General features: G+C 37.2%; 1 protein-coding gene across 1 annotated transcript; it reads left to right on the top strand.

Annotated features, from left to right (window-relative positions):
* Nucleotides 1-4,229: 4,229 nt before the first annotated feature.
* On the top strand, nt 4,230-10,750 carry LOC127853803 (glutathione S-transferase P 1-like). Its single transcript, XM_052388581.1, has 7 exons — nt 4,230-4,334; nt 5,759-5,791; nt 7,186-7,286; nt 8,117-8,204; nt 8,673-8,776; nt 9,077-9,175; nt 10,441-10,750. Coding segments are annotated over exons 1-7 (603 nt in total). The 5' UTR covers nt 4,230-4,333; the 3' UTR covers nt 10,618-10,750.
* The last annotated feature ends 3,829 nt before the right edge of the window (nt 10,751-14,579 follow it).

Raw genomic sequence — 14,579 nt, 5'->3', positions numbered from 1 at the left:
GGCCTACATTTAAGTATACTTAAGAATACCCGTGGTACATTTAAGTAGTACGCGATCCGACAATGACCAATCGGGCCTTACAAACGTAGTGTTCTCACTTGAATTATTCGTAAGATTTCACCGTTCTCGCGCGTAAAGCTTTTGGAAGATGTACTCCAAATCGTTATTATTTGACTTTCAAAGCAATTTTTATATCTTGGTTCACATGAAGTCGGTTTAAAAAATTGATATCCTAAATTAAAAGATTTTTTCAAGGTTAAATCATCTGTGTTGGGAGAATAAAGCGCGACCCAGTTAACAATTTTAATCAGGGCAATAGATAAGATTTTGGGTTAATTAGTTTTAACTGCAAGCTTTTTGTAACAATTAGTTTTTTCCCTCAACACTATTTGTCAATTAGTTTTTTTTACAATTTGATCAAAACATACATATATTTCTGGATCAGATAAGCGCTTCATTTTTGGATATTGATTATTCTCAGCAATTCTGATTCCAATTAAGTCATTATAAATTCACAGTGACAATGGTTGTTTGTAAATATTATAGTACACATTGTATATTGACAAATGGATGATGGAGTCATTTTGTTTAATCCAGTTTCAACACTCCTGCCTTTCAGTCTCAGATCATACTCACATTGCCAATGACAAGCCAGTGGAAATCACGATGTTGTTAGAATTTGAGACACGGAATCCGCAGCGGTCTTTTGATCCGAATATTTCAGAATCTGTCACCACCTGCGCTTTAAAATGTGATAGCATACTCTTCATAATGTCTTTGCCCGACGAATTGGGTCTCGTAACGAATTGTAAAATATTTGGCGCATGCCGTTTATGAAAGTTTCCTTACCCGACCGCGTTTAACAGAGAACCTTTTCCCGAGCTTATTTCGGAGGAAGTAACTTTTTATATTGACACCGGCCCAAAACGGTGTCTATATGAAATAACTGAAAATATTGAGGCCGCACTAAAAGTTACAATACACTAATTATAATTAAACGCGGTACGGATGAAAACGGAACAACTAAAACGACGAAGACTTGATTTCAATTCGTTTTCTATTTTCATAATCGTTTTCTGTACGATGGATTTTTCATTTCAATTCGTTTTCTGTCAAATACAAATAGTAAAAACGATAAAACGAACCTTATCTGTTGCCCTGTTTAATGATCTCTTTTTAAATAGTTCACCATTTTTAATTGGATGAAGTGGAAAGCCCTTTCATTCGTAAGAGTTTTCTATAGGTATTATGATCTTTTTAAACAAATAAGTATTTGTTCAATAAAGTGCAACCGCGCGTTTGAACGGTTAGAAAAATGTCGAATCAGTGTGGGGACTTCAGATTACAAACCGCGCGTTGCACTTTTCTGAAAAAATACCTATTTGTTTTAAAAGATCATGGTACCTATAGAAAACTCTCACGAATTAGCGGGCTCTCCACTTTATCCCATTAAAAATGGTGAAATATTTATAAAGACACCATTAAAAATGTTAACTGGGTCGCGCTTAATTCTCCCAACACAGATCTTAAAAAGTCACGTGGTATAGGCACCGTGTAAATATTTGACAGCATTAAGGGAAATAGGCTATACGTTTAATTATCATTCCAAAGTTTCACCGGCGTCAAAATTGTTCATTCAGTCCCGGACCCTAACCAGGGAACTTTCGTTCACGTGACGTGACTTGGGAACTCTCGTTCACTTAACGTGACTTAGGAACTCTCGTTCACTGAACGTGACCTGGGAACTCAAGTTCACTTAACGTGACGTGGTTCTCTCGTCCACTTAACGTTACGTGGGAACTCTCGTTCACTTCACGTGACGTGGGAACTCTCGTTCACTTAACGTGACGTGGGAACTCTCGTTCACTTTACGTGACGTGGGAACTCTCGTTCACTTAACGTGATGCGGGAACTCTCGTTCACCTAACGTGACGTGGAAACTCTTGTTCACCTAACGTGACGTGGGAACTCTCGTTCACCTAACGTGACGTGGGAACTCTCGTTCACCTCACGTGACATGGAAACTCTCGTTCACCTAACGTCACGTGGGAACTCTCGTTCACCTAACGTGACGTTGGAACTCTCGTTCAACTAACGTGACGTGGGAACTCTCGTTCACCGAAAGTGACGTGGGAACTCAATTTCACTTAACATGACGTGGGAACTCTCGTTTACCTAACGAGACGTTGGAACTCTCGTTCACCTTACGTGACGTGGAAACTCGTTCACTACACGTGACGTGGAAACTCTCGTTCACCTAACGTCACGTGAGAACTCTCGTTAACCTAACGTGACGTTGGAACTCTCGTTCACCTAACGTGACGTGGGAACTCTCGATCACCTAACCTGACCTGGGAACTCAAGTTCACTTAACGTGACGTGGGAACTCTCGTTCACCTAACGTGACGTGGGAACTCTTGTTCACTTCACGTGACGTGGACACTCTCCTTCACTTCACGTGACGGGGTAACTCTCGTTCACTCAACGTGACGTGAGCTCTTCCGATCAAGCTAACGTTTCTTTCGTTGTCGGGTTCCCACTGTTACTTAAACTTGTATTATCCCCTGCACAATTAATTTTTCCAGGGTGTTGGCAATCGGCAAGATTTTTTATGTAGTTTTATTACTATGACAAATCACACTTCTCCAATGATCCACGTATTGTCATATATTAGCATTCGATTATTTAGGTTAACCAGAAATTATTTAAGTTAACCAGAAGTATATATTGCATGCAACGGTAGTATTTCAATTACAATAACACGTAAATATCCTGGCTGTCACGACTTCGTTTGTGTCAATTTGTGACTCCAATACTCGCATTCACCAACATATGAGACTTATGACTGGACTTTTCTTGAAACTATAACGTTCTATGATGAATACAGGCTTCGTTGTTAAATATATCAGTCTCTCGAATAAAACATGTTTCTATGAGTAAATATTCCTGAAATTATACATGGTATATCCACTTGTAAACATGAAATATTGGATTTCTAAAACAAATGATCGCAAATTCTGCCTTAAGTACGACTTAAGATACGATATTGAGGGAGCTTTGTGATTGCTGGCCCTGACTCAAGTGTCCGATATACTCCCAGCGTATTCTGGTGAAAGGGAGTCATTAACCCTTTCAGCGCTGGAACCGAATTTTGAAGGCCTTTGCAAACAGTTTGGATCCTGATGAGACGCCACAGAACGTTGCGTCTCATCAGGATCCAAACTGTTTGCTATTCTGATAGTATTCTTTAAAAAAATCGAAGAAATGCTTATTTTAGAAATTCAGCAGACGACATTTTAGCAGAAGACAAATTACCCAGCATGCAAAGGGTTAACATTACGCGTCATCCTTGAATAAATCGTAATATCGTCATACGGAATACCGGTGCTACAGGGATACTGTATATCGTAATATCGTCATACGGATAGCGGTGCTACAGGGATACTGTATATCGTAATATCGTCATACGGATACCGGTGCTACAGGGATACTGTATATCGTTATATCGTCATACGGATACCGGTGCTACAGGGATACTGTATATCGTAATATCGTCATACGGATACCGGTGCTACAGGGATACTGTATATCGTAATATCGTCATACGGATACCGGTGCTACAGGGATACTGTATTACTGACCGCCATATGAGTCGCGTTCTCGGAAAACTGGGCTAAATGCATGTGCGTATAGTGTCGTACCAAAGTTGCCTATGTTGTCTACACAGGCTAATCAAGGACGACACTTTCCGATTTTAAGGTATTTTTCGTTTAAGGGAAGTCGCTTCTTGGCGAAAATCAAGTAATGGCGGATAGTGTCGCCCCTGCATGCAACAAAACTGTAACGACACTGTAAGAACCTGCATTAAGCTCCATGTTCCCTCTATTTGTCTTTAAATTCTTCTATTGTCTACTTTGAATTTTACATTAAATGTGCATGTCTAAATTGTTTATAAGTACCAGTTAGCGTAGGTAATCTTTTTTTTTTACAGAAATCAAAATCAAATGTACACATCACATATAAAATTAAATCGATGGTATGTTATAAAATTTTGTTAAATCGTACCCTTAAATCAGTGTCAATTGCATTAAGCTAAGGTAAACCTTGACTTTACACTTTTAAAAGAACGCTGTCATACAATTTAGTTACGCTATCAAAGTAGTGCTTACTCAAGTGTAAAGAAACACAACTCAATAATGCTTTACTATTACGCGACCAGTTGTACACATGTTTATCTCTTACCCTATTTTTGTCGGCTTAAACGCATTTAAGTGTTTACGCGTATTTTTTGTTTTATAATTGAATATTGTTGTATTGGATAATTGCAACTCACAGTAAGTTTACGTTACCAACTCATGTTTACTCTTAGCTTGCTGCAATAGTAATCTCAAGTAAATGTTGACCTGTTTGCTTACAATTTATGATTGTTTACTTTTAGCGATATCACCAAGTTACTTCTCGAATGATAAACCCTATACTGCATGTACATAAATCTTGCAGCGTGGTAAACATATCTCAAGATTACAATATCTCAAGGTTACAATATCTCAAGGTTACACTATCTCAAGGTTACAATATCTCAAGGTTACAATATCTCAAGGTTACAATATCTCAAGGTTACAATATATCAAGGTTACAATATCTCAAGGTTACAATATATCAAGGTTACAATATCTCAAGGTTACAATATCTCAAGGTTACAATATCTCAAGGTTACAATATCTCAGGGTTACAATATCTCAAGGTTACAATATCTCAAGGTTACAATATCTCAAGGTTACAATATCTCAAGGTTACAATATTTCAAGGTTACACTATCTCAAGGTTACAATATCTCAAGGTTACAATATCTCAAGGTTACAATATCTCAAGGTTACAATATCTCAAGATTACAATAGCTCAAGGTTACAATATATCAAGGTTACAATATCTCAAGGTTACAATATCTTAAGGTTATCACATGAGTCTCGTTCTGGAAAAACGGTTCTTAAAGCATTTGCGGAAAGTGTCGTCCCATTATTGCAGGTGTAGTCCGCAAAGGAAGTCTCTTCTCAGCGAAAATCCAGTTAAGATGGAAGGTGTCTTCTCTGATTTGCCTGTGTGGGCTGCAAAGGCTAATCTGGAACGACACATGCATAAAACCCAATTTCCCAAAACGCGACCCATATTTTAAATAATAACAACGAAACAGGAGCTTCGGATTCAACGGAAAAGTTCCCAAAATTGCAATGCCAATTTAAACCAAAAGAAATGCGACTTCAATTAATATAAAAAAAATTCTAAATTTACTTTATTTTGCGCAATCATTTCTTAATTTTTGCGCTTTCTTGACACAATTAATATTAGCCAAAATACAGAAGTGCTTGAAAAATATTCAACCATATCATCATCCAATCTTTTGATCATCAGCATTTACGGTCTGTCAGAGTGCAGGTCCAACTGAACCAGGTCGCCGTGGCGTAATAAAGGGTCCGCTGAACACAGTATACCAAACGAGACTGACTACGGTCAAAACTTGATATGAAACAAGGATATGGTGTCCGCCTAGCGACCGGGAGGTCACGGGTTCGATCCCCCAGTATGGGAGCGTTCTTTAGATCTCCCCGAAAGACACCAAGTACTGGTTCCACTCTCAGGAAACGGACTCGAGAGCGTTTCAAAGAAGCCTTAGACTTTCTAAGTAATTGAGATTAAATAAACAGGTTTAAACTAACAAACAGGTCCGGACGTTTACAACATGTTGTTTTGTCCTTTTCAGTGACTGTCCAGCTGTTCTACTTTTCGTCACGAGGTACGAAATTGTTGTTCTGTATCCGAAAACTAGCAAAGAATCACAAGTAAAAACCGTAGTGATTTACTTGCAATAATACTATTTATTAACCTCACAATAGTTGTACTCCTCCCTCAGAAAGGAGCATATGGATTTGCTATTGTCCGTCCGTCCGTACTTCTGTCAGTCTTTAAGGCCTTCTATGGGGTTTTGTGTCACGCATAGATCGATCCCGGGCCCGGACATATAATTTGTGTAGGGAATTTTAATTAAATCCTCTCTCCCATTTGGTTCCATAAGGGTGGTTTCCAGTTACCGTCATATGCACATGATACTGCAATATCAGCAATATAACAGCATACCCAGGCAAGTCTGAGTTGGTACAGAAACCGCCGCGATCGGACTGAAATAATATTGAAAACGGTCGAAATCCAGCATATTCCTCAGTTCAGTATCCTACAACACCTGAAACCGAAAAATTGAGCCGCGGTCTGGGAAAACTGGGCTTAATTCATATACGTAAAGTGAAAGCCGCACATGCTAATCAGAGACGACTCTTTCCGCTCATATAAGATGTTTCTTTAAAAAAAGTAACATTTTAACAAAAATCCAGTTTAGGCAGATAGTGTCGTCCCTGATTATCCTTTGAGGACTACACATTCTAATCTGGGACGACACTTGGGACGGCACATGCTTTTAGCTCAGTTCTGTCAGACTGATGTTCAAATAATGACTAGTGGCAAGACAGCAATCCTCCCCACAGAGCTTGTCCATTCTCAGCGTAGCTCTTAGAACAACCTACAGTAATTTATTATGGACAACATTGCACTGTTTTTCAGTGAAGAAGACAAACATAGTCTGGAAAGACAAAAAACAACAACACAATTACAAAACCAATTAAAATCAATAAGAACAACAATATAAAAATTTGAACACCATTTACAAAATAGATAATTTAAACAATACCAAATGCGAAATTCTTGCATATCTGCTATAATAATGAGGTTGAGACTGTTTAAATGGTGATACGCCTGAGCCACGCCCTGGTTCAACGGGATTAAATGCATGTGCGTAAATTACCGTCCCAGCTTATCCCGTGCAGTCTGCACAAGCTAATCAGACACGACACTCTCCGCTTTTATAGCATTTTTTGTTTGTTTAAGGAAGTTATTTTAACTTATGTATAATTATATTAATAATGTTTTATTTTTTCCCCAATTTTATGATTTATCGCGCTTTTTTTTGCCAAATCCAAAAGGCACAGCCTGTAAAATATAAAGCAAAATCAATCATCGGATACGCCCGTGCGAACTGCACAGGCAAGTCTGAGACGCACTTAACGCTCATGCATTTACCCCCTTTGTTACTAGAGCGCGGCTCAAATTAAACGTGTAGCACGTGTTTCTCGTGGCCAGGTCGCGCGCAGGCCATTCGCTACCTGTGTCTCGACAATGGCATCGACTACGAAGAAGTTGACGTAGACCAAGAGTGGACGACCAAGTATAAGCCGATGATGGTACGAAGTAAGAGTGGACATTTTTTCATAAAAATTGGTAATATACCACTTTCAGCTTGTATGGAGTTTTCTTTTTAACGAAAATCCAGTTTAGACGGAAATTGTTGCCTTTGGTTAGCTTTGATTAACCTGTATGGTCTACAGAGGCTAATATGGGCAATACGTAGAAACCCATTATCACTCAAAATAAACGAATATTTCGTAAAATATTATTTAAAAAAAGTTAACGCATAAAAAAAGTTTTTCTGGTAGCAAAAGCCACAATTTAAACGTTAGATGTGGTCTGGTAACATAGAGTTAACGAGATACAAAATTTACTGTTTGTGTGACAATCCGTCAATATATTATATGTATATATATCCCGCGACAATATCCGAACATTTACGAGCGAACGCGAGAATGGCTTCGGGAAGCTAATGAGAACTACATGGTGCTTCCGACGCCGCCAGAAGCCAATCTCGCTTTTGGGTTAAATTTATTTTACGAAATATTTTTCGAAATAATTGTTGATTTTAAGTATTTGTATGGCTTCAGCGCGCATGCATTAAGATCGAATTGCACATAGGACGGCTTAATTACTTTTAAGCTTCCACATTACACGTTTGAGAGTGTTCTGTGTTAAATATATTTGGCATAATTAAACACCGTTATAACTTTTTTATCACATACGTTAATACGACAATTGCAGATGTGCTTTTTTAACTATCAACTTCTTTGTTTTATTTTATGAGATATAATCTGGATAATAATTCTGTTCCCAAGCTTGGTATAAGATTTACTGCAGGCAATGTTAAACGTTTGTGATTGTAGATATACATGGTGTATTTTAGCCGTTCGGTCAGGTTCCAGTGATTGAAGACGGCGGGGTGAAGGTCGCACAGTCCTGTGCCATCCTCCGATATCTGGCCAAGAAAGCAGGTGTGTTGTTCCCCAGAGGAAAGAGGGACGAATATGGTTCACCCCGAATTACCAGTCCTTGAATAATGGAAATCAAAAACGTAAAATGATTTGGCTTTGACTTAAAGGGACCATTTCACAGATTTTGTTATGTGTTGAAGCGTGTCATTAAGTGAAATTTTCCAATTGCCAGGCTCAAATATGATTGTATTGAGAGGCGTTATGAGAAAACGGGCCTTAATGCATGTTCATAAAGTCTCATCCCAGATTAGTCGGCACAGGCTAATCAGGGACGACATTTTCCGCTTTCATGGTATTTTTCGTTTCAAGGAAGTCTATTCTACACGAAAATCCAGTTAAGGCGGACAGTGTCGTCACTGAAAAGCCTGTGCGGACTGATCATGCTAATCTGGGACGACACGTTACGCACATGCATTATGCCCAGTTTTCTCAAAACGCGACACTATTGAAGATTCCCTTTTCCTGTAGGTCTGAATGTGCACGAGAATCTAGTGGTGGCGGCACGGACGGACATGATCAATGACCAGGTGGAGGACATACGGGGCGCCTACATCCGCATGATCTACGAACATGTAAGCTAAAAACGTAACGAACACACGCGAGTTGTTTGCCCGTTATCCTATCAATATCCCGTATCCAGATGCAAAAGTATCATGCAGTATGGTAAGATAGCTATAGTCCTCGTGGTTACAAAAACTTCCATTTTAAAAAACTATTTAAAAGGCAAAACAAGTAGTTGTATCGCACTTAAAAAATGATCTGCGATTTAACAGCTTTCTTTATAAATAAACCTCCTTTTTATTTGTGTTTTGATGTATTTGTTTGTTTTGATTTTTAAAATAATAAATGTTATTTAGCATTCACATTTACAGGAAGGGAGTGAGAAAGACTTCCTTAAAACTGCCAAAGTTAAAGTCGAATACATAGAGACCCTGATGTCAAATTGGGGCAGCGACTATATCTTGGACAAGGTAAGCTCTGCAAATGTGCCCGATTATTATTTCATATACTTATAGGTAACCTAAAGGATAAGTGTTTAAGGTACGCGTTCATGACACCACGAATCAAATACCGTTTGTGATAGTGAGAAGAATATTTAATAAATGTGCATAACACATATAGAAAAGAAGCGTGAATTATTGTGGGATTAATGGCTCTAACCTTGTATTATGTTTCGGGGCCAAAGGCCGCTTCGACGCCTTGTTAATATGCCATTGCTATTTCAATTTCAATGAGAACATTAGAAAGATTGCAAGCCGCTACCAGAGAACGTTCGAATAATGTGATAAAGCAGGATACTTTACGAGAAAATTACGAGTCCACTAGGCATAAATGGGTTAAAGAAAAGAGTCGGGTCACATGTTTTAACAGCATCAGCGATCGACCTTCTGTAACCGATGTATTGCGAAATCGAGATGAGAATAAGGGTCCATTTCGAGCCAAGGACGTTTAGTTTCACATAACCATCCTATCAAATCCGAATGTTAAGACATCATTTTGTGATACAATGAAATAATCTGGAAGTCTGATTTTTTATTATAAAATTTTAGTTTATCCGAGCCGTTTTATATGTATTACAGCTATTTACATTGGACACGTAACATTAGACAAGATTGATTTTTTTGCATTTACTCGTTTTCCTGTAAATAGTTCTAACGTCTAGAAAAAAGGCATTGGCAAACAGCGTAGACCCAGATGAGACGCCGCATGATATATATATATATATAAATATATATGACTCAATGTTGGTTGAACTTGGTCAGAATGATTATCTTGACAATACCTAACCCTATCTTGGTCACGTGCATCCGAAGATCAGCACGTCTAACCTGAGAATTTGTTCTCAGCCAATGGAATAAACATATTCGAAATAATAACAATTCAAGTTGGTCAAAATAGAATGTTTATTTTTACAATATCTAGGTAACGGTCGAGTCTTGATCACTTGCGTTAAAAAATTATTTTGTTAGGTTATATCTGAGACAAACCTTGTCAACACGCTAGAACACACATTTATGACTCAATCTTGATGAAACATAATGGTGGATATCTTCAAAATATCGAGTTCATGTTCGGAATTGGGTCAAGAAGGGACAAAACTAGGTCACGAGGGCAAGTCTTTGACACCCTGAAACTGGTGTGCCTAGAACCTAATTGAGCGCTTCGGGACCATCCTGGGCCACTTGTTAACTTTTATTTTTGAACACAATACAAATGTCGCAACCTTTAATAACAGATCTCGTACGCCGACTACAATCTATTCGACATGCTCGACGTCCTGAGCCTCATGTCTCCGGGGTTTTGGGATGACTTCCCCACCCTCAAGGCCTTCCACGACCGTATTGCTGCCCGCCCCGCTCTAAAGGCGTACCGCGACACTGATGCCTTCAAATTATTGCCACAGAACGGATAACCAAGGACTGCTTTACTCTGTTATTCAATGTATTGTTTATTTATACATCATTTGCTTTGATCCGCTCTCGAGTAGATAGTGTTGTCCCACAATTAATGACTTATGTCTTTATAAAAATAAAAGCTTTAAAATATTTCTTTATTTTTACCAAGAGTAGTACTATTGCAATACCGAGGCTTTATGTTGACTTCGAAAACCCAGTCGCTATATATATATACAAATTTTGGACCAACAACTGACGCTTTATCTACGGGTGTGTGTAAATATGTAACTTATTGCCTGTATGTCTTTGCGGGAAAGTTGTAAAATTGTGTAAATATCAACACGACGTAAGGCATGTTTATTTTCAGTTTAAAATTAAAGATAAACGCATCACAAATGCAGTATCTCAGGCCAATCAACCTGTATATTTACGGAACTTCTCATGGAGGTAGCACCTACCCGCATTGCTTTTTGGATTTGATAGACATCGTCCCAAATGATAAAAAACTTGCTATCACGACACCAAATGCAGGAAAGATTTAAGGTCAAAGTACAGCAATTATAGACAAATATAATTTACATTCACAGCTTTAAAAATAAAATCATGGTCTCAAACATGATGATATTTCGTTACTCAGTATAACACGATGTACTCGTCAACAACTGGGTTCAGGTCAAATATCGTCGAGGAACTGAAGAACTTGACATAGCACAAAGACAATCATAAATCAATTACAGATGAAACGAATAAAAACTGTGGACATCTCCTTGTAACGTACAAAGATCAGAATTGCGGATTTTAAACGATTTCATTAACAGCACCTGTCGCACAGAGTTATTCAAATCTTGCTTCATATATCAACGTTATTTTCCTTAACTAAATGTAAGACGTGATATCCATTCAATAAGTAATTGGTTTGATGTAATCGTTAGAAAGCATACTGTAACTCTATAAGGCAAAAGGCAATCAACCACATCTAATTTTTGAGACATAATAAGTATCAAATACGTACTAGTATGAAGATCATCGTCATGTTATTTTAAGAAAGTGCCCTAATCATGATTGTGACAAGCCAGACTACATAACTGTATTTTCATAATTAACTGTATGACAAAAATAATATATCCAGACAAAGCTTCGAGTCAAAAATATATTTCAGATAAGAACAAGCAAGCAATTACATAAAGTCGACCATCATATATGTACGCTCGTTCATAAACAATAACTGATTGATCGGCATGAACAAAATCCTATCGTAGATACTTTATTCCAGAAAACAGATCGCTGCATGAAATCGTGGAAAATAAAGGTATTTGTCATCCTCCAAGTTTTGTATAGTTTCTCTCAGGAATCGGTTTTTAGTACATATCTTTTATTTGACAACATGAATAACTTTTCATGAAGTGAAAACCGTCGCGGTCGTATTTTGCAGACACAACTTTGACAATGGTGAGCAACTCGTACGATACAACTTTATCGTGCGATACAACTTCATATAACTTCATCGTACGGTACAACTTCATACAACTTAATCGTACAATCCAACTTCATACAACGTCATCGTACAATACAACTTCATACAATTTCTTCGTACAATACGACGTAATACAATTTTATCGTACGAAACAACTAAATATAATTTCATTCAACGTCACCGTACGATACAACTTCATACAACTTCATCATACGATACAATTTCATTTAACTTCATCGTACGATACAACTTGATATAATTTCATGGTGAAATACAACTTCATTTTACGAAACAATTTTTAATTACTTTATCGAGCAATTACACTTAATATAACCGATAAGTCTAATAGTAGTTTGCAAATCACCTAATTACATTATAAATACCATTCAATTTGCTGCAGTAATCACATTTATCTAACTTCATTTTGTCTACAGTAAATGTTAGGAAATGATAACTGCGCTCATTTTGTTTTTAAATTTACGCACGTTTAAGATGGACATAGGAACGCAGTCTGTTGTAAATGTTCAAAATGACCTGGATCTTTAAATGACTTCAAATTGCAATCATTTGTTATGATATAAATATTGTAATTAACCTGGTTTATTAGAACACACAATACACGTATATGGATATGTTAAAATACCAAAGCTTTCGAAGGACTAAATATTTGACTAAATCGTGCAATATTATCATCGAGTATACGGCTAGAGCAGCATTTATGTCGCCATGAATGTACTGAGTTATGTCAAAATTAGAATTCGGAAATAAAAGACTATATGATTCCATTTTACGCATATTAAACGTGTGAAAAACGTATTCTGGAGAAGAGTACTTCGACTTACATCCGATACTTTGAGATAGCTCGCCAAAGTTCTTCTATAAGTGCTCATTTTAATACACATATATTTTCAAACGCGCGGACTGGTAAGCGCAGTGGTTAATACGCGTTCCTCACCTAGTTGACCCCGGGTTCAATCTCCGTTCCAATAACCACGTGAGTTGGGTAGCTGCTTACCAGAACCTACGGTTGGGTTTCCCCCGAGATTTAAAATTGAAAAATATTCCGATTACAACCATATTGCTAGTAATTGCAGCTATACGTCACATTTCGTCCCAGCTTTCTACTAAGCAAATTAATAAAGAACGCTTGATCACACACGGGAACCTCACATTATGAAGCCTCGTGGTCGGAAGGACATCATAAACTTCGAAATAGACACACACGCGTATCATACCATTACAAAAGTGTTTCATGCGTGTATTGAACTATTCATATGTTATGCTTGACATAATGCTGATTGAATATTTTAATATGCTTCATGTTCATATAAAAATGTTACCCATTGGGCGTAGACAGTTTTCACCACAGGGATGAACTTTCTAGTGGATACATACTAGATAATGCTAGATTGTAAACATAACGTCATTGACTTCGCCTTTTTTACACAAGAAGACACAAGGAAAGGTAAGTGTTGAACCCAGTTATTTGAACAAACTTTTAAGAAAAAATATTACTTATTTAGTATTTATAAAACTTGTGACCCCGGCACGGGGCCATTTTTAACCACAGGGTAATCATTCGAGCAAACGTCGTACTGAACCTTTAGGAATAAAATTATAAATATTGAATAATATTAAAATAAGTGATTTTAAGCGTACAATTTGTAAAACTGGAACATGTGAATGTGAACTCAATTTCTATGTTTATTTCTAATATATAGAGACTTGAATTCCATATACAATATACATCTTTCATTCAATACATTTTCCTATTTTGCAAACTGTATGTCGTCACAATATGTCAAACGTATCCGCTATGTATCCAAATAAGTGTATTCGGCATTATTTAATATTGCCCTCCCAACGCATGTAAGCTGTATGTTTCTTGTATTTGTTCCGTCATGTTGTCACGTCTCTATTGTTATTATTATTATTATTAGTAGTAGTAGTAGTATTATTATTACATATACATTCATTATCTGCATTGATTTTTCATCTCATTCTAACTGCGTATATGTTTTCACATTACGATTGTATTTTGCCTTTACGATTGTCTTTTTCTGATGCATGTATTTCTGATTTTGGGACTAAACACTACCAATTAATGACTTAATATGAGATGGTTATAGAAAAAATATTAAATTAAAGGTAAAGACAGAAATTACACACGTTTCATTTGGTAGTTTAGTACTTATGGATAAAATCAATAATTTACTTACCTAGAAAAGTTGCTCGGACTTGATTCCATCGTTAGTAGCGGTGCAGAATTAACCTTCGTTAGAAACTGTTAACTGGTCTTTGGAAGGTTCGAAACTGCACTGCGTTCGTTTAGCGTTCTTTAGTTAAGAGGGCAATCGGGCAAAACGGTCGGAACGGTAAATTGACAGTCCGGTCAAGTTCACCACATTAGCCATATTTGTCAAGTGTGTAAATATGTTTTGAGCAAAGAAATTCGTGCAACACAACTTACAAAACATATAATTGTAACAAAAATGCAGCATACAA

The sequence above is a fragment of the Dreissena polymorpha genome, chromosome 12 (assembly GCF_020536995.1).
Source record: "Dreissena polymorpha isolate Duluth1 chromosome 12, UMN_Dpol_1.0, whole genome shotgun sequence".
NCBI classification, from domain to species: domain Eukaryota; kingdom Metazoa; phylum Mollusca; class Bivalvia; order Myida; family Dreissenidae; genus Dreissena; species Dreissena polymorpha.
Note: the sequence above shows the minus strand (reverse complement) of the source record. Positions and strands in the feature narration are given on the sequence as shown.

Bases quoted from the DNA above. Each gene is read 5' to 3' on its own strand.
- LOC127853803 (XM_052388581.1), top strand. The intron at 7,287-8,116 runs GTACGAAGTAAG...GGTGTATTTTAG, and splicing joins CCAAGTATAAGCCGATGATG to CCGTTCGGTCAGGTTCCAGT. The intron at 9,176-10,440 runs GTAAGCTCTGCA...CTTTAATAACAG, and splicing joins GCGACTATATCTTGGACAAG to ATCTCGTACGCCGACTACAA.